At 38.1% G+C, this 21,265-nt stretch overlaps 1 protein-coding gene across 2 annotated transcripts in view; it reads right to left on the bottom strand.

Moving 5' to 3' along the window:
* LOC111862163 (tudor domain-containing protein 1) overlaps positions 1–21,265 on the bottom strand; it is a 68,835-nt gene that overhangs the window by 3,284 nt on the left and 44,286 nt on the right. For both annotated transcript variants that reach the window (XM_023847346.2, XM_023847347.2), the window contains 9 exons: positions 18,739–18,915; positions 15,900–16,152; positions 11,959–12,247; positions 10,876–11,066; positions 8,930–9,043; positions 5,953–6,058; positions 4,343–4,582; positions 654–821; positions 27–194 (listed from right to left, as the gene is read on the bottom strand). In XM_023847346.2, coding sequence (XP_023703114.1) covers positions 27–194; positions 654–821; positions 4,343–4,582; positions 5,953–6,058; positions 8,930–9,043; positions 10,876–11,066; positions 11,959–12,247; positions 15,900–16,152; positions 18,739–18,915 — 1,706 coding nt within the window. The remainder of the gene's footprint in view (positions 1–26; positions 195–653; positions 822–4,342; positions 4,583–5,952; positions 6,059–8,929; positions 9,044–10,875; positions 11,067–11,958; positions 12,248–15,899; positions 16,153–18,738; positions 18,916–21,265) is intronic.

The following is a 21,265-nucleotide window of genomic DNA, read 5'->3' as shown; positions in this document are numbered from 1 at the left end:
CAGCATTTCATCAATGTCTGACTCACCTGATGGAAGCAGGTTTTCCTTGATTAGTACTTCTGTAATATGGGGAAACTCTATGACGTAGTTTCCTGGTTCAAGGCATGATACAACATGTGCCTTGTATATTTTGTTCACTTGAATCAACTCATCTACACGCTTCTTCAGTGTCTCAGATGAGTTTTTATCAATTCCTGAGAACAATACCACTTCATTCTATAAACATATTCAATATATATCAGAGAAGTGTAAATTTTCTCAAATTTTAATCTCTCTTTATATACATACTACTGTTATTTTAAAATCTACTCGGCCCATTGGTGATTTATAATCTCAACATGCAACTAGCAATAAATTCACATTTTGGGGACAAGTTGTTTAATGGCACACTCTTCTCTGAAAAGCTTATGTTTAAAAAATTCTACCACTGGGCCCCACCTTCTAATAATTTCAATCCAGTGTAAACCTTCACACTCTACTGCCATAAATTCCCATATACTAGAAGAACACGAATCTGCTCAGTGGAGAAGAGATAAATGAGATAAAGAAACAAATACATTCTGGAAAATATGCTTTTTTCATTGTTAGTCCCACTACTGGAGCCATAAAGAACAACAAAAAGGAAAGTAATAAAAATTATGCCAACAATTTACCTTTCATTGAACATAAGAGAGCAACAGCTGGAGTTTCAACAAATTCTGGTACCATCTTACGAATACGTGTCTTGTCAATATAAGCCATGTTGCCAAAATCTAAGAATATTATATTGTTTTCTTTTGAAGAATGTTCTTCAAGGCACATGGCACGGTACCATACTCCATCTGCAACACACAATTCATTTACATAACTATGCTACAAGTCGGGAGGTCGCGGGTTCAAATCCTGATGAGGTCATTGGATTTTTTCAATTGATCTAATCCTTCTGGCCGCAATATGGCCCTGGGGTTCACTCAGCCTGTCACATAAATGAGTACCAGGAATTAAATAATTTTTCTGGGGAGTAAAGCACAGCTGGCGCGTAAGGCTGACAACCTTACCGCCGTCTTTGAGCCGATCGTCTATATAATGTGGGACCCTCAACGTCTCACAACCCTATGGGCCTTCATGGCCTGTTACAAGGATAGCTTTACTATACTTACTTTACTTAAGAACATGTGCAGAACTGAATCACACAAACACCATGACACCAATATTTATTTGATATTACTGAGAAGTCAATAAACTATCAGCAAAACAATCTCATTTGATATAATTAAACATTTCCACAGCAATAAAAATAATCTTAAAATGTCCAGTTATTATGACTGATTATTACACAAACAGATTCTCAGAAGTCTGGTTGTTATAAAATACAAACAGCATCATGACTACTTTAGAAATGATGACAATGCATTCATAAAGTGGAAAACCCATTTCATGTTCCTCGCTTTAAGGTTTTCCTTCATTTAAGACACAAATTCAATGATCCAAGGTCAATTATCTGTGTCAAAATACTTAAACTTAAGATTTTTCCCCCAGCTTAGCATTCAGACCCACTGCTCCCCCCTCCCAAATAAAGTGCAAATTCAGCAAGAACATACATTTGAGAAAACGCAATAAGTAAAAAGTAAAAGTAAAACTATCCCTGTAACAGGTCATGCAGGCCCATAGGGTTGTGAAACGTTATCAGTCAAAATTTAACACTGTCCTTACTGGTGTCTAGGCAGAACCACTGAAAAAGTGCACATAATCAGGTAAAATGTAGAATTGGAGAATCTGAAACTGACGTTTCACTGTGACCACTATTAACGCTGCATTACACCCTGAAAATCAATTTGTACTTACTTGTTCTGTGCTCCCAGTCGCTCAAAAGTGAGAAAAATGTGATTGAGACTCTGAAACTTTGTCCATCATCTTTCAGTATTCTGAATGAACATAAGACTTTGGAAACTGCAAGTATCCATTCTTGGAGGAAGTACAAAATTAGGCCTATCTGAAATTTCATTTTTCTCCTGGCACCAATGTTTCTGGGTTTAGTTTGTGGGATTAAATTTAAGCTTCCTTCTATCTTAGTTTTGGATCTTCATATACAGCTTCACAATTTTTATTGTAAATTTTATTATATTCCATTAAGAAAAATTGATCCCAGGTCCTTATAGAGATACAGATGAATGATTCGGCTAACGTGCGACTGAAATTGACAGACCCAACTATGGTATGTCTGCTGAAATCCAGAATTGTGAAGCCAGCGGAGACAGCGGTTGCTATGCAGTGGCTCAGTAGTGACCATGTGCTCCCCACAACAGATAGAAATGCAACAACAGAAGATGGCGTTTTCTATGCAGTCCATGCTGAGGGTAAATATAGCAAGAACCAGCTGCCATTAGTCAGTCAGTTGAGGGTTGCAGAAGCTGGAGACATTTTGGGAACTCACGAGGAAAGGGAATGTCTGCCATTGGAAGCTGCCACCAAGCAATGCAGTGAAGGCTGTGACTGAGACTAGTCTGTGTGTGATAGTGATTTGTACAGTGTAGTCACAAGTTGCCAGTTGTGTGTCCAATGAATCAAATTATTAATTCAATACCCATCTACAGTTACTTGCCATGACAGTATAAAAAATAAAATATACAGAAACAATTGATAAAAGATGAAGAATTGTGGCAGTACAGACATGTAGGGAGAATGCTGATGGTAAAAATACTAATTCAATGGACAATAACTTGAAAACATGGAATGGGGACAACAAGAACACAGTAATTGTTAGAGTTGGCATTTTTATGTAAATACATATTTTATTTCTTACCATGTAGAAGCCCAAAAAGTAATAATCTCCAAGAACTGCAGCATTAGCATTGTTACAGCTGAATTTCATTCTACATATTCTGTGATATTTTTCTTTGCTTGCATTTTGAAGTGGAAAGTGTCTACAGTTTTTTATGTGTATTCTGGTTAAATACCTTACTAATGGTATCCACCCTTCCAAAAGACTCTTTCTACAATGATAGAGAAATCTGGAAGGTAATATCTCTTTTGAAAATCACAGTAAACTACAATCTCCAGGTAATTTCGTTCATTAGTGTGACCTGGGGGTTTGGGATTTTTGTAAGAATCTGAGTAGTGTTGTTTTGCCTTTATATGGGTTGCTGTGGACGAAACAATGGATTCCATGGGTTGCTTTATCATGAGCCTTGTGGCTGGCAAGTCAGACACTGAAGTTCCTTCTAATCCACATTTGATTTGCTCCAAAGTTCTGCACCATATGGATCATTCCACTGTTGCAAGGTTTGCGAATGAATGTTGTGGACTGCTGGAGTTCATGAGAAGGTGCTAATTTTGAATTAAGATGCTATGGCATATATGCTAAAAGCTGCAACTGTGATAAAAGTGTTTTACTGATTTGATTTATTTTACTTGCCTGGTTCATGGATTGCAACACGTTGGCAAGAAGGTTAGAGACAAGTTCTCCCAAGTGAATAAATTAATTTTGATGACAAAAATATGTTTCTGAAAGTCCCACATTGAGTTCAATCTTATAAGCAGCACGTGCTAGATGCACCCTTGTCCCCTGCAGTGTCAACAAGATAGTGAACACTCTGAAACTGTGAAGACATTGCTCCTGAGAAAATTCCTTTGTTAAAATAGCAACCAGTGACATCACGTTATGTAGAAAGATCCTTTTCAGCCTACAAACACATTCTATCATATAAAAGACAATCACTGACCCCAAAAAATATGGAAAAGATTCTAATTGTGTGCGTTGCATAAAAAGATCAATGACTGTGGCAAAAGACCGTAAATAAAGATTGCTTACAAAATGAACTATTATGTGTATGTGATGCTACATATTTTAATTAATCCACATATTTTACTGCATATTTCAGAGGTTTTTGTTACATAATTATGTACATATTTTGCATGTTGATACTACATAAAAATCCTAGCCCTACTAATTACATGCAATTCATAAAACAGAATGATTGACACACAGAGAATACAAGAATAGAGTGTACTTAAAACTGGGAAACCTCAAAGTAGATCACAAAGGACTACTTAAAAAGAGATTAATTAGATGTAGGTGCAAAGACACAGAGAATCGGCCCAGGCAGGATCAACACACACACACATACACAATGTACAAAGAATGGAAAATAAAATGTGGTGACACTGACATGCAGACATAAGCAAACTTCTTGCCAAGACAACTGATTCAATGGGCATCAAATGCAAAACATGGAAAGGGGAGATCAAAAGCAGTTTATTACAGGACGGAAGGAATGAAAATGAACGAAAGGGACTGAAATGACTGAATTATGGAATACAGGAATGGAGAACCTATGCGAAGGGTAAAACCCCCAGAACTTACCTTCATATCTGGCAAAACAAAGTTCAGAATATCTTGGAACATAAGATTTCTCTTTAGTGGAATTGCAGTAACTGTTAATTTCCTTAGTCATGGTGGTATGGACATACACCATAATTTCTTCATTTGCTTCACAGCCCATGAGAGTCACACTATTCATTTTATGAAGAACAAGGAAGTCTATGGTCTTGCCGATGGGCAACTCCAAGTATTTAATATCACCTTCCATGAAGATTTTCCATTCTGGAATGAAAATATGATGAAATGACAATAAATTTCTTAAAGCAAGGTGACTATCACTTCTGTACTTATTTCATGTGCAGTAAATATGTACACAGAACACATACTCTTATTTTCCAAATGCATTTTCACTCATTAGACACAAACCTAAAACTGCAAATTACACCACATGCATAATTTATTTTTTTCTTCTATTCTCATAAGCATGCAGCAGAGTGAATATGTTCCAAATATAAACTGTCCTTTTAACTAAATATTTAATTCTTTCTACAACATGTTATTCATAACAAAAATTTGAGCTGATTTGAGCTTCATGTAATGTGGGTGTTATGCTAAAAAATCAAAACAAAATTCAATGCCCAACATGTAACCCAGTCACCTTCATACAAATTACAGTGAAATCCCTATTTAATGAACATCTTGGGGAATGGCTTTTCCTGCACTACATTAAAGTTCTGACCAAATACAGGTTATGCAAAGTTATATCAGGAAAGTTCTTGATTTTATATAAGACTTACTAAACACAATGGCCGTGCCATAGCTCAAGCGGTTAGTTGCTGGCTTCCCACGGCAGTGTCCCGGGTTTGGACAAGTGGGATTTGTGGTGGACAAAGTGGCAATGGGGCTGGTTTTCTCCGAGTACTTCGGTTTCCCCTGCCAATCTTCATTCCAGCAATTGCTCCACAATTATCCTCACCTATCAGTACAAGGGACTTAGTCCCACCCTAATAGCAATAAAAAAAATACTAAACACAATAATGCTCAAACATTTGTTTGCATAAGTTGAAGTTCTGATAGAGAGGAAACTTGAATACTAATTGTCATTTTGACCACAATCACAAAGAAAAAAAAAGTTTTTTACACTAGTCTGATTATCTTCCAAATTAAAATTCAACAAACAAAGAAAAATTACATGTCAACTGTTTATACTGGGTTCAACTAGGAGCAGAAAAAAATATTCACCAAATATGGGATTTCATTGTACATGTTAATTTTATGCTGTTTGTGCAAATGATGTATTCCAGTATACAATGTATGAATGCACTGTAATGCATAAATTTTCAGTCACACAATGTACTTCAGGAGAACTGGTATTGCTATTGGGCTGTCACGTTTAAAGTCTCCATTTTAAGACCAGAGATATCCATTGTCTTCATCTCCGAGAAGAACAATTAAACTTTGTGTATATGAGGAATATCAAACTGCTATCATTGCCTGGAGCCGATAAGATGCAGGTCCCCTTTGCTGACTATGTTCTACTGTTAAGTACAGTGGGCTCACTCCTAAGGGAACACTAGTCACAATATACACGTAATTTTCAACACTGGATGAGCTAGACTTCCTGAAAAGCAGTACTGTGAAGTATAAATTACCTGTGAGACTTTTATCAGGCTTCAGCATTGTGTTTATCACATCATTTAGGCATGAACTGTCTGGAAGGATCAGCTGAACCCCATCTTTGTGTGATTCTGCCATAATCTACACAAAATATATAAAATTTATATTTATTCATTTATTTATATAAGAGGGTTGGAACTTTAATAGTGGCAACACTGCTGTAGAGACGCCATGCAATGGAATCAAATAATGTCGCTTATACCTACCTTACCTCAGAGCAAATGGACTCTCCCTCACCACATCATGCGCATGCGCAGTGACGAAAAGAACGGAGCCTCATGTTAACTGGCGGTCTAATGTAGTGTTGTCACGATGTTTTCGAAACAGGAACAACGGAGTTGGATAAAGATTGAATGTGCCAGAGGCCGTACAGCACGACAGTGTCATCAAGGTCTTCAAGAGGCTTGCAGGGAATCTGCATTGCCTTACAGAACAGTGGCAAGGTGAGTAGAAGCCTACGAGGGACGCCAAAATGTGGCAGATAGGCATCGGCCAGGTCATCCTAGTGTCAGTGAAGAAGTAGAATACTCTTTCCGTGTTACTGGAGAGTGATTGACGCCATATGATTAGTGAGCTGGCCTGAGAGACAGAATTAGCGCATACACTGTGCTTCATAATCTGAAGGAACGCCTGGGCATGAAAAAAACTGCATCACAATGGGTTCCGCATGATTTGACAGAAATGCAGAAATGGGTACGATATGACGCTGCTCGTAACCACTTGGAGCGCTATGAGCGTGAAGGAGAGGCTTTCTTATGCCGTATCATTACGGTGGATGAGACATGGGCCAAATCGTACAAACCACAAATGAAACGCCAAACGAACGAATGTCGTCATTACAGGTCACCACGAAAATCAAAAGTTTGTCAGAACCCTAGCAATGTGAAAGTTATGGTGATTCTCGTGTACAACTGTGATGGTGTTATCCTAAAGCATACCGTTCCCTGGCAGCACTGTCAATGCACAGTATTGCTGTTCATTTTTGGAACACAACCTGCGACCAGCTTTGAGAAAGAAGCGGTCACACTTTCTGCAGAACCCACCCATCATTTTGCAGGACAATGCTCGGCCGCATGCAGTGCAAGCTGTGACTGATTTCTTTGATCGATGGGGCTAGGAGGTGCTGTACCATCCACCATACTCCCTGGACTTAAGCCCTTGTGACTTCAACTTGATTCCTAAGTTGAAGGAACCACTTCGTGGCATTCGCTTCAGAACTGTTCCAGAGATTCTTCAGGCAGTAGACCACTCCATTTGAACTATCAACACAACAGGCGCTGCTAAAGGTATCCTACGACTTCCACATTGCTGGCAACGGCTTGTACACAATGCTGGTGACTACATTGAAGGACAGTAAAACTTCAAAACATGCATCTATTTTGTATCAGCTGTAAATAAACAGTTGTCATTATTAAAGTTCCAACCCTCGTATATAACTCCAATGTAAGAGAAGTTGTTTGGGTATTGTCAAGAATAAGCTATTTCAGTATCTTTGTAACAGTCCTGGAAATAAAGAATAATTCTCGACTATTTATAAATATAATCTCATACACTCTGTGCACTGAAAACTATAGTTTAAAGCTTACAATCTTTGAATATGACCACAATATGCATAACTCTTTATGCAATATGAAGACAATGCATTTTGAAAGGTGGACTTAAGGCAAATATTCTTCTGAGGCTTCGATGAACAACAGCAACCCAGTAAGCCATATAGACTAAGAAGAAATCACTTTCAGTCCTATACATCTATGACTGAAAAGATGAGGGAAACTCCAAGCATGGTGGGAGAGCTATCAAGTCTCTGGTCAGTGAAAACTATAAGATCCATGTCTTCTGTTGACTTGGTAACAGGATGGTAAACAGCTACATCATGAAGATGAGAACCATGAAGTGGACTTATTAGACACCTCCATTCTGAATTCATACACTGTCTAAAAGTTCTATGGCTGAATTATGATCCACCTGACCTGTTTTATTGCATAAAAAGGAATACTGAAATGTGTGGTGTGCAAAGGAGTTGACTGTGCAGTTCAGAGAATCCAATGAGCTGACTGAAGTATAACATATCTTGCATTGGCTGGCTGCTGTCATGTGTGTCAAATGAAGAATCAAATTGGATAGGGTGGGGGGATGGAACTGAAAGGCAGTATGCAAGTGTATTACGGCAAGAAATATGACTTTGGTCTGTGCTGTGCCCTTCTTCAAGCTGTGGCACACCAAAACCTAACTGTGACTGGCTGTGATGAGCCTGACACTGATGAGCATGTGGTGTGACAAACAAAGCACACACTTCCTCTGTGTGTGGAGCAATGAAACTGTCTTTTGTGAACAAAGTTCTAGGTCTGCGGTCCAAGCAGCAATGTATGAATCATAACCATGGACCATGTGGAATATGGAGTAGAATGCAACTGTTGCATGGCCAGGCATCAAAGAAGGTTACAATCCAATTTTTATGCAAGTGTTTATGTTGTAAAATTTATAATTTTTCTTCTAAGGCTTTTAGAATAACAATAACACAAATCTGGTGGAAATAAATCCATTAAATTAAACCAAAACCTGCTACCTTTCACATCACTATTTCTATTATTAATATTTTTGTTCTTATCGATATTCATAAATACAATGGTCATAATTTTTTTTCTAGACTGGTGAAAATGGAATATAAAACTACCACATCAAATTTTGTTCATGTACCAAATGTGGTTTAAAAGCCCCATGCTTAGAAGGTTAAATACAAATATGGATTATGACCCACTGCACAATTGAACTTTAAAATCCAAAGATTCCCCAGCTGTAAGGACAAGAAAAAATTAAATGCTATGTGCTAAAATAAACATTTGTTCTTACAATTTCCAATTTACTACATGGTTCTCACTTACTGTGGTCAAATGGACTTGCACTTATGGCAACAAGAAAAGATTAAGAAACACAGATATATCACCATCTTACCAGTTTCATTTCAACTTCTCCGCCAATCAACTTTGATAAGAAGTCATTTGTTTCTGGTGTCAGAGGTTTAGCAACAACATCCTTCAGAGTCACTTTCACTGCCTGACATGGAATCTGAAACATGGGCCCTAGGTGAGATCACTCCCATTTGGACAAATTTATAGAAAATATTTCATTAATGTCACACATCTCAGTCCCTCTTAGCTTATTCTGCAGCTGCAGTTCAAAAAGTTTCTTTCATATGTTGCATATTTTGGCTGGCTATTAAATGCTACTTCTAAATCTCTGTCAACATACAACACCAATTCTATTCAAGAACACTGGAACATGCAGCTACAAGAATCATATTTTCTGTTCATTTAATACTCCTTCTCAAGCATGGTCTTCAGACTTGGTCCCACTAGGCTGTCTACTACCTCCAAGGGCCCTCCAACAACAAATTCATGACCCTGAGGCATCATGCTGGTACCAATTTGCTACCAGCTATCATGCAGGAGGTCACAACCCAAGATGCCATAACAACATCTCTTGCTCACCCAGTTGTACCAGACACTGCTCCACATCCTTGAACACAGTGTGGGTATGTTGTGCATCCAGATCTGGGATGAACTTGTTTATAATTGTGGCAACAAACACCAAAGTCCTCAGAGAATGCTGCCCCAGGGTTAGCTCCCCTGATGTCATGAAAAGCATAGTTGTCATTCGTGCATTTGGGTATTTAAATGCTGCTAGTAGTAGCGTGTGCACCTGCTGCTTGAAGAAGTGCATGCACTATCCAAAATAATTATTTTTTAAATATAGTAAAATGCAATGTACATACCTTTTTTGGTTGATCTGCTAGATGTATATACAGGCTTCACCCTTGTGTCACCTAACTAAATTTTGCCTTTGTGTGGTACTCTTTGAAGCACCAGAGAATGCACAGCCCCATATCACATTTCTTGAATTTTGTGAGGATGCTTCTCTTCCCACACAAAGAACAGACACGACAATTCATTCTCATGGCTGAGGAGGTTGGCCAGTGAAGCTGATTGGCCTCCTCTAGGTGAGGGGACACCCTGCAGAATAGTCCAGCACGTTTCGCAAAAAGGTGAAATGGAAGTCTCAATGTGATACTTTTGCACCACAGGATGACAAGACGACGAAACTGTTCAGAATCATCAGAGCCAGTAAACAGAAGAACAGGTGCTTTGTTCATTTCCAGGTCCAATGACTGATGGAATAACTGTTTGTCATCCTGTCACTTTTGTCAACATATCAGCTATAATTTCTGGTTTTATGGAATTTCCACATTAGTCATAGAAATTGCCTTCGGCTGGAGAAGTGTGCATGTTTGTTAGCATATATATAGGATGTATGTCCTTCTAAACTAATGCTATCGTGTCACCTTATTCCTTTTCATTGAACACAATAAGGCAGGGCATGCACTAGATATCAGCTAGTAGCAAGTGTCTTTTTTCCACAATACTAAGCTAGTCAATGCAATTCAAGATGCTTTGCGTGGGTTGAGCAAGAGTCTATCTTCTACAATACAAAGCAGGCACTGCATTTCAAGGCCTTTCGCATGGGTTCATAGGTTTGACCATGAGATGCTGAACAGAGAAATATCTTAGTGGTAAACTAACAGAGATTGTGTTGGAAAGTGAAAGGGGGTGTCAGAAGAGGTATAACATTTTTTTTCATATATTATGTGATACTATGATTTTTGTTGATAAAAACGTAGTCAATTGAATTTATCATAAAAATTGTATGACAGCATTTTTACTGACAAGCTAAAATAGTTTAAATGTCCTAAAACAGGGGGGCATTTAAATTTACTCTGGCCAGCTCCACCTCACTAAAATTTAAATGGCCCAGACCTTAGAGGTTAACAATATCACAGGCATACTGGCTGGAAGGTCTCACAGACCAAGTATGTGAAAAGAATGCATTCACTTTAGTCTTACCCTTTTCAGATCATCAGGAAGAGGTTTCAGCTTGTCTTTGGTAACACTAACCATATTACCAAAGTCAACATAGGTCACTTCCACAACCTCATCTTTGACTTCAAGGACTTGGGCCCTGTAATAGTTCCCATCTGGCGCAAACTGGCAGGCAACCATCTCATTTTTGGAAGGCAGGTGGTCCAACTCTGGTGCTGGAGAAAGACAAAGTTGAAATGCATCAAACAGTTCTTCTAGAGTGTGGTTTCAAGGGTTCTGACACTGTGTAATATGGTAGATGCTTAAAGATGTTTTGGAAGTACATGCTACCTCCATCTTTTGGGCAGAAATGCTGTGCCTTAACCCAGGAAAAATCTAAATCAATGAAAACCTTACGTATCACACAACAAGAGCTTGCTCTATCCTCTGAGAAGCACCACACCGATGTGTTTGCGTGCGCGTGCATGTGTGTGTGTGTGTGTGGGGGGGGATCAGCCCGTAAAAAGTTAAATGGTGGAAACATGACAATGAAAGAACTGACTTAGAATTATTAACAATGAACCTTAACAGATGGGAAGCCTAACATTGGGAGTCATTAAGAGGGTGCCTGTGTAAATTACACACACCTACTGTTAGAAACCAAATTTCAGAACAAAATTAAAAACCGGCTGTCCAGATGAAAGGCATGATCTCAACACCCAAGATTAGCAGAAATGTTGGGATATAATGATGTATAGTCTGTTAACAGTCAACCAACATTTCGGAGGAACATGTTGCTTAACTGCTTCATGCTGGTTTCTTGTTTGGCTAATCTTCGACGCTGAAGACAGAGTCAATATGTTTCTCCAAAACGTTCACTAACTTCCAACAGACTACATGGCATTATATCTCAGAAGACAGAATTCTTCATAAACATCCCTGTGAGAATCTCAAATCCTAGGTTGTATCTTAAGTCTCCCAGACTTTGTTCTTGGTGTGATGTGGAAATAAAATAACCAGCAATAAGAAATAATACTCTACAATAACTAGCAATAAGAAATAATACTCTATAACAATAAAGTCAATAAATTCATTAAGCGGTGTCTGATTTTTCAAACTGAAATATACCTTTTATGCAGTGTAGGCCAACATCCTGAATTAACTGAGAGTACACCTCTTTTGCACTGCTTGATGCAGGACGTATGAATAGCGATTTCTGATTAAAAAACACCTGAAGGACAACAATATCATTATTCTTTATTTCAACACTCTTCAGCCCCTCATCTTCTATACTTGGAACCCAACGTCTCAGCACAGCCTTGCAAATTTCTTCACCAGTAACTGATTGCAGAACACATGTCACTGTCTTCTGAACTTCATTCACACTTTCCACTGTGAACAAGAACCTCCTGGTCTCCTGCAACATATTAATGTGGTTAGTTCCAAAATTTCTGATGATATATAAATGAAAGGATGGAAAAGAATGAACCCATTAATCCTGTCAGGCTAAGGAAAGAACAAAAAAAGTAGGTACTGAAGGGGTGGAATCATCAAGAGAAATATTTGTACCTGAAATGATGAAGGAAATTTGGGATGGCAGATACTATTTCTTGGGTTATTTTATGACAATGTTTCAAATGCATAGCTTATAAGGCACTAAATGAGTTGGCAAAGTGATGAAGAAGTCAGTAAGCAAGGATATGAAAGGAGGTGGTCATGGCCTCCTTGAAGGTACTATCAAAGGACAATTTCAAAGGCATCATGGTTACTGCTGCATCTGTCACTGATATGACAACTTAATAAAACCATGCAGTATGAATGACTACATATTTAAATTTGTATAATTACATTGGCACTTCATTCTATGTGGTTTGGCAGAATTTTATCTTCAGGGATGTTTATGTCAATGAAAGTTTCATTTTCTACAATATACTGAAACACAGTAAAATCTTTTGGTGGTTATTGAGACATGATCCTTGAAGGTAAATGGAAATAAATTATAATAAATAATTTTATATTCCTGCATTTGGGGAAAAGTTTTGTGGTCCTGGCTGAAGCTCCATATAACATACTATGTTCCTTGATTCAGTGTTTTCTAATTTAAGAATTTACCCACACTTTATGAGAGAAAGTCTTATTCTTACATAGCATTTGAACCTCAAATTATTACTGAAGGAAAATTTTCTGTGTTCAAACTTCAACTTCTTTGCTGCCAGTCTTGTGCTGTTCAGTAACATTACCTGCACTGTATGCTTTAACATGTTTATAAGCATATAAATATACACAAGGACACTGAGGTGAATGAAGAAGACACAGAAGAGCAGCAATCTGTTCCAACATTTTGGGAGGTAGCTGCTGGTTTCAAGATGATGCAACAGTACCTAAATTAATTTAAAACTGATGGTGCCAGCATGCAGTGACTGGCCCAATTAGAAATGGAATTGCTGTTAATCCCGTGGACAAGGCAGGCAAAACAGACTTCCCTTTTCTATCAATTTTAAAACTTGCACCATCTTTTATCAGTTATATAACTCTACTCGGAGAAAATCCACAACACTGTAACTTCCTGTTTCCTAACATAAGCTCAGCTAAAATTTACCTGTAAGCCAACAACGCCTGAAATATCCCAATATCTTGTTAAATAACTTATAGATTATAATACCACAATGAGCTCCTCCCCTTCAGCCCTTCCTTAACTTTGAATCAATCACCACGTGGTGCATATGAAACTGCTGGTTCAGGCTTGAGGAATGGACTATTTAAACTATTGTGACTGAAGACAACCATATGGTCATGTGTATGTGTGACTACAGACGGTGTATGGATTGGTGAATAGATTTACTGACCATTTATAGGTCATAGCTACAAATAACTGTAAAACTATTGCTGATTTCCACACTTTACAAGCTACACCTCCTCCAGCCTGCAGTGTCTTCACTAGTCGGTCCTTGGTAACAGCTCTCAACAATGGAGATTCTTCAGCTTCTGTGCTCATGTCACTAATGTCTGGTGAATATCCCATAAATGAACTGTCAGCTTAATTATAGCACCATCTCTTCTCAGCCTCCCTTGCAGAACTTCACTCATTTCTCTGTCCTAGTTATAACTTTTCGACATGGGCCACACAGACAATACAATTCCTCTATCGTTGTGTGTGTGTATTCGTTGCCATGGGAATGTGTTTATCGAGCTGTTGCCCAGAAACGAGTTCATAACACCTGTTTATTAAGAATCTGCTGCCCTAGCAATGGGTGTTGTTTCGTGATCATTACCCAGCAACAGGTGTATATGCTACAATATTCTCAGTATCCTGAATTTCACTGACACAGGAATCCAGGAGAGTGCAAACTTGTGAACAAGATGGCATAAATTGCTTGTTGACATTCCCACCAGTGGCGTGCGGTACTATGTTTTGGTAAGGGAAGCAGTGGTATCTAATAAACGAACTGATAGCAATCAACTCACCAAAATTTACGTCACTTATTGAGTCAATAAGGTCGTTTTGTATTCTGTTCGATAAACCTGTAAATACTGTACTGTTCTCAAGGTGAACACTGAGTTTATGATCATATGTCCTCAACAAGTGAACTAATTCCACATAATTACCTTGGTCGATAGAATCCATGCTTTCGTCATGACCACAGATGGCAAGTTGCCTCTTTCCTAAATGGCACATGATATCAATTGTTTCATTATTTCTCTATTTTCTTTCACATTTGAGATTTCTCGAACATAACAAGTTGCACTGTTGAAATAATGTGCCTTGAGAGTTCTCATGACGTTTCAGTGCTTTATGAAGATTGTTGATATCACCAAATCCAGTCTTGTTCCATACATTTTTTTCAATGAGAAACAATAGGCATGACCAACAAAACAATTTTCCTATATTACCGCAACCGGATAGCTAATCTGTTTTAGAATACTGTTCCAAATTAAATATCCTCGCATATAATTTGGTTTGTGCCTTAAGTGCTGGCAACTTGCATGTCAGTTGTCCTCTTTCTATAATTATTTTCTTTTCTGAAAAGTCCCTGCTATTAAACTCCCATTTTAAAAGGTTTTCGATTGCAGAGTCACAGTTGCGTTCTGTCAGCATTCATATTAGCTGTTGCCTGTGGATGTGGTCTAATCACGCCCCCGCCCTTGTACCACAATATCAGACTTGCTTCCCTTAAACGCAGATAGCTTCTTTCTGATGCCTCAAAATATGATCACAAATACAATCTTACACCATCTAAATATACAGTTACAATATTTTAATAACACTTAAAGCTACCTATAACACCTAACAAGACTGAAAACACATATATGCAGTTCATTTTCAAATAACTATCAAAAGAGCACATTCCTTTGCTGGATTAGCCAGCAAACCAAAATTTGCTTCCCTTGGCCCCTTGAGATTAGACAAATTATTATGAAGGTTAACGAAAGGAAACTTGGTCCATCCCACCAAGCAGGGGAAGGGAGGAGGCATGTGGCCTTGAGAAGGAACACGCACTAAGTGACAATATTCACGTCATTTTTATTCAAATTGAATTATTTGTATACGACTCCTTTTCTTTTCATTTCTTAACTACGGAAGCATTGCTTCTTGCTTCCATTCACGGCACGCCACTGATTCCCTCACACACTTCCTCACCCTCACGCCTTAAGTGTAAAGATGCTTGGATATTTGAGCATATATAATGTGTTCACCTGTACAGACCCATCCAGTACACTTCTTTATACCTGTATATTCAAATTGCAAAAATACCTACCTGAACACTGTGGCATGTAAACCAAGTGGAAAAAGTAACCTTGTCTCTGCCCTCAGCTCCCCCCATGCACATCCATGTACACACACCCACCTCAGACCTCCCATTCATCCTAGATAACCCACAGCCTGTCAGCCAAGGCTCTGGCCTTAACCTCCATCACCAAATAAACTGGCAAACGACCAAAAAACCTTAAGAGCAGCTACAGACACAGTAACTTATGTAGTTAATGAAACATCATTAAATAAATCAAGGAGAATGGGAAGGAAAAGATAATTTATCAACAAATTCAGAATTGTACTATTTTCTACTTACGGGAGACCACAGTTTCTCCGTGGGTTTCGTACAGCTAATAACACTGCATCTAGCTGCAAATTCTGGAATCGATGCCAAATCTTCAGGCAGTTTCTTCACAGTTTTCACATTGCCTATACATCCCACATCACAGAAACTGACCTGGTAGTGGCCAGAACTACCAAAAGACAGAATGTAAGCTCTATTCCATGTATTATCTTCTTCTGTAACTCCAACTTTGGCAAAAGCTCCAACCATATCTCCAACATTAGGTCTGGAAAAAAAGTGTCCCAGAATTAGTAACTTTTTGGACTTTGTCTATTCTCTAATATTTAGAGAACACAATGGTTTGGAAACTGGATTAGTTCCCACCCTCAGGGGTGGAAAGCACCTACCCTGTGTGGTCCATTAGAAAGAGCTAACCACAATTGGTGGGCCAATCCAGTAATATTAACTTTCTATAGCCTCATTTCCCAATTCAATGACAGAAACTGAAAATGTGTATGTACAAAGAGAAAATGAAAGATGATGACTGAACGGGAAGAAAAGTTGTAGATAGGTCAACAACTTATTGGTCCTATGGTTCTACATTACATAAATACTTCAACTGATGAGAGGTACCTTTGTTTGCTGTCCTTAGAAGTAGGGACTGTAACATAATCTCATAACCCCGACCACTTGCTAGCCACATTTGTAGATCAGCTCAGTGCAAAAAAGAGTTGTTTTTAAATTCCCCCATGACAGTTAAAACCAAACCTCTATACTGTCACTGTTTTTATTTCGTGATCGATAATCGCAATCAAGAATTGATACAAACGATTGCATAAATACTGATATGCCCTTATTTTTCAATTTTATGAATTTACATTGAAGTTCTTCACTCTATACCTCTGTCCAAAATGCAATTTATTTATTTTCTCCTTCTCCTTTTCACTTTAACAACATGTTTCTTCCAAAAACTGTTTCACAGTGTGCTATATCACATATGAATGCAATATGTCCTAATTTAAAATAATGGACTCTATAAGATTAATAAAAAATCAATAAAGTCTAGTTAAAATTTTTCATTGTGTAGATTTTCTTTGTTTGAATTACTTGCACTGTGGCATGGGTGTTTGTGTGTATGTCTCTCTCTAAATATTGATGTTATCATGCATGCCTCCTGCCTGGGGTGGTGTTGTTCCATGTATGTAGACCTTATGTAGAAGTTTTGTGTATTATAATTTCAAACCTTTCTGTTCATCTTCTACTCAGTGACTTAGCGAGTCACATTCAACACACAGCGAGAAACATACTGTTCCCAGCATAGGCAGGCAATTGGCCTTTGCTGAGGCTATCTGCAGAACACAGTTACAACACAGGTCATTCACTTCCTTCCGAGGGCAAGTCACAGCTACCATGAGAAGACTTTAGGAACAAGACACAGCATAAGAAATGATCCTGATTAACCACTGGCTGAAGAAAAAGACTTATATCCTTCTGTAAGTGACAGAAACACTTTACAGACACACAATGGACAGTACACAAACCCAACCTTTTGTATCTGGAATCCACGGCTTTACTGGGGGGGTCCAGTAGTTCAAGGCAAAATGAGGCACCTCATATTATGAAAGACTTCACCAATGAACACTGTCATGTTCTTTTTCTCTGAAATTATGCAGCTGCTGGTGGAAGACACTAACGGATATTACCATCAATATTTGGGCATGCTCAACAGAGGGCAAGCCCCTCTGCCTGACATGACTATCCAGGAAGTGTACTAGTGTCAACCTATTATTGTGATCAGAGAAACAGTGAAAGTATATCGGTCCTCACTATAACAGTATTTTACAGAAAAACAATGACAAAAGACAGATTCTTTCATACACTGAGATCTCTACATTTCAGGGACAACATGATCAAAGTTGATAAAACTGATGTAAATTATGACCAATTATGAAAAACAAGAACTATACGTGACAAGCTCAATGATGCATATGCTAAATATTACAACATAACCAAAATTTTAGCAGTTGATGAGACCAGTGCTCTCATTAAAGGCAGTACACACTAAGAAACAAAAAGTTTTGGATGAAAGTCTATAGGGTAAGTGATTCTAAGGGATATACATACAATATGGACACGTATTTAGGCAAGGGCAGGAAACATATAAGTGCAACAATAACAGCCACATAAGGAACTATGACAGAGGTGACCACAAGCATTGAAAATGTGGGGCATAAGCTCTTCATGGAAAATTTCTTCTCACCTTATTACTATTTACTTACATACATCATAAACAGCTGTGATAATACACAAGACATGATTGTGAAACAGCCATTACATGTACTTAACTGTAAAATACATGCTATGGTGTGACACACAAACTGTACATGAACCCACAGCTGTTCAGTGCTATAACCTAAATGAAATGGACACATTAAAAAGTTACCATACTTGTAATGAACATAGCCCTCGACATAACATTTGTAGATAGGATCTACGAGTATATTATCTGTCTCAGGTCTCATCTCATTATGTTCATCATAGTCATAAACACAGATAGTGAAATGAATTTCATGAATATGTATTCGTGGATGGGGGGAGGGGGGACAATGACATTTACCTGTATCCACCACACTTTCCCTTCTTTTCTGCTGAATGAAGTTTAAAAAACAAATGATTACAGTGGCTTTGAATATGTTAAGTGAATTAGAGCATAACAATTCAATAAAATTATATATTCAAATTATGCATGAGGAAAAACAGGTATTTTGAAATCACTCAACAACCAACATAACTGTTGCTACTACACCTCCTTTCATGTTCTTGTATGAAAGAGACCAGTGTTTGGGTGTAAGGAGCGTCACTGCTTACTCACTTGTAGTTCTTATCTACTGGAGCACTCTCACATGCCTTTTGCAGCTCTCCAAATAACTTGACAAACTTCTCTTTGATTTCAGGATACACAATTGTAGCAGTAAAATCTCCACCAATCAGGTGCTGTATGAACTGGCCACCACCTTGTGTTTTCACTTTCAAACCATCAACTGCAAAGCTGAAAAAGAACTAAATCACTGTAAAGGAAATTTTCAGATTTGTACAGAACACACAGGTTCTAGGAACATGAAATGCATTTACACAGATTTTCTCTATCTTCCCAAATTTTGAAGAAAAAAAAAGTCAATGTAGGATTCCTGTTTACCACATTTAACATTAACATTTTCTTGTCCCAGGGAAGTACACCACAAATACTTGGTCATAACAAGACTTTTCTACTTTTACTTTCAATTGAAAAACAGAAGGTAATTGTACTGTAGTATATAGACCCGTTACTGGGCAATGACTTGAAACAAACAACGAAATGACATTCACTGCTAGGCAACAGATGTGTAATAAGCAAGTACACACAACTGTTACCAACTAACACCTTGGCAAACAGACATGAAAACAAAACTGAATTGTTTCATTTTCCTAACCACTTCCACCATCCTTGCATGCAGTATTTCCAATACCATATTTTTAAACACACTACATGGCACCTAAAATATCAGACGTTATCCCACATTTCCAGGGTCTGTCCTCTCCTTAACTAAAGGAAACACTCCTCGAATCAGAACACAGGCAGTGTTGTCCAATTCAGTATGGCCACAGAACATTTTCACACTTGAAAAATGTTCATCGAACCAGTAATAAAATTCTTACACATCAAGCTTAATCAAGCAGACCATACATAAGTAATAATAAAATACACATGTTAAACAAGGATACAAGATCAACATATTGCTTCGCTACAAAAATTTAAAAATAAATATGCCATATATTCACAATTATAAAAGAGAAGGGCTCTAACCTTTAGTCTGTTTTTGTATTTTGTTTCTGTCTTTTCATATTTCAAGAATTAAATTTTGCAAATGAATGTGCTATAAAGAAGCTGCAAAATGAAACTTATTTTTATTAAGTTCATAACAATTTTTTACACTGTAATGGGTTTGTCTGCATTACCCCAACTTCACAGAGCAGAGATTTCCCCTCATTATTCATTAGGTCTAAGTATTAAGATCATGCCTGTGAATATTTTGAGGACAGAACACTGAGTTCACCTCAAATGCTTCTAATGGGCATTTTGCACCCATCACATGCTTCTGGTGGAGAGTTTTGTAATGAAACATTCACGGCTTTTATTAATTTTCTGGTTATATTTGAAGCTCTGCTCCTCAAATTGACAATGTACCCTCAAGATGAGAAGGCAGTCAGTTAGGAATGTGCTTTTCCAGCCCAGCTGCTCATCAATACCTAAAGCTTTGGTTTCCTCGGGTAGCGGTACCGTAATCCAGCGGCTGTGATATGACGGTGAATGACGTCACTAAAATGTTACCACAGAAACAAAGGAACATGGTTTCCAAGAAAGCGTTGACCACCATTGCCACGTAAAATAGCAGTGCCACCATTTGTATGATGGCGGTGAGTGTGGTGACAAACAGTTCTAACGACGTTTTTGTATGGTATGGTGAACTTTTTGTTTAGAATGACATGCTGGAGTAGTGAAGAAGATGAAGAATCATGAGATGGTACATAATGCGAAGAGCAAAGACTACAGACAAGCCCGGCTGAAACAAAATCCGTGGTGTGAAATCGGTTAATGTGGTGTTAAACGAAAATATTCCCTGAATTTGTCTTCATTGCAGTGCAGATGACGACGCACTAAAATTTCATATGCACCTTCTTTAGCATGCCTTTTGAAAATGTCACTTGCCTCCAAACGTTCCATATCGTCTTCTAATGACTGTTCATCTTCCGAAAATATTAATAACGCCAAGTTGAGATCATCCATTTTTAAATTTCTTCTTTGATATTATAACACGTTCTACACGACACACCGTCACAACACACCAGCCCTCGGCTCTAGCTTTGCAGCACTGTTCTGCATAAACAATAAGTCTGTTAAAATCTACTAGACAGCAATGTGTAATTTATTTAGTTGAAAACAGCAAGTTTTCCTTCTCCACATAGCCCCATTTTCAATCCTCTGGACATACAAGCTCACCCTCCTAACACTGCCATGGTCGTGAGATATCATCAGCCCGATCTGATCTGGTTTAAAAACCTTGGCCTCAATCATGTTACCTGGAAACCTCAATCAACGCCACTACAGCCAAACAACTGAGAGAAGGAAGCAATCAATTTTGAATGGGCAAAACATGGTACAGGAAGTGTAAGCAGGCTATAGGGAGTCAGCAACACCTTGCCAGTCATGCTAGGTAGTGTGTTTCATTACACCTCACAGCCTTCCTTTTGTTCTTTGTCCCTCGTCACAGTACAGTTAAGTTGTGGCTGGTCTTGAAAGGCACATCATTCCCAGTGGATCACCTTCCCAACTTAATTAAGCAAGTGACATCAACCTGAAT

The sequence above is a fragment of the Cryptotermes secundus genome, unplaced genomic scaffold (genome assembly GCF_002891405.2).
Source record: "Cryptotermes secundus unplaced genomic scaffold, Csec_1.0 scaffold859, whole genome shotgun sequence".
Taxonomy (NCBI): domain Eukaryota; kingdom Metazoa; phylum Arthropoda; class Insecta; order Blattodea; family Kalotermitidae; genus Cryptotermes; species Cryptotermes secundus.
Note: the sequence above shows the minus strand (reverse complement) of the source record. Positions and strands in the feature narration are given on the sequence as shown.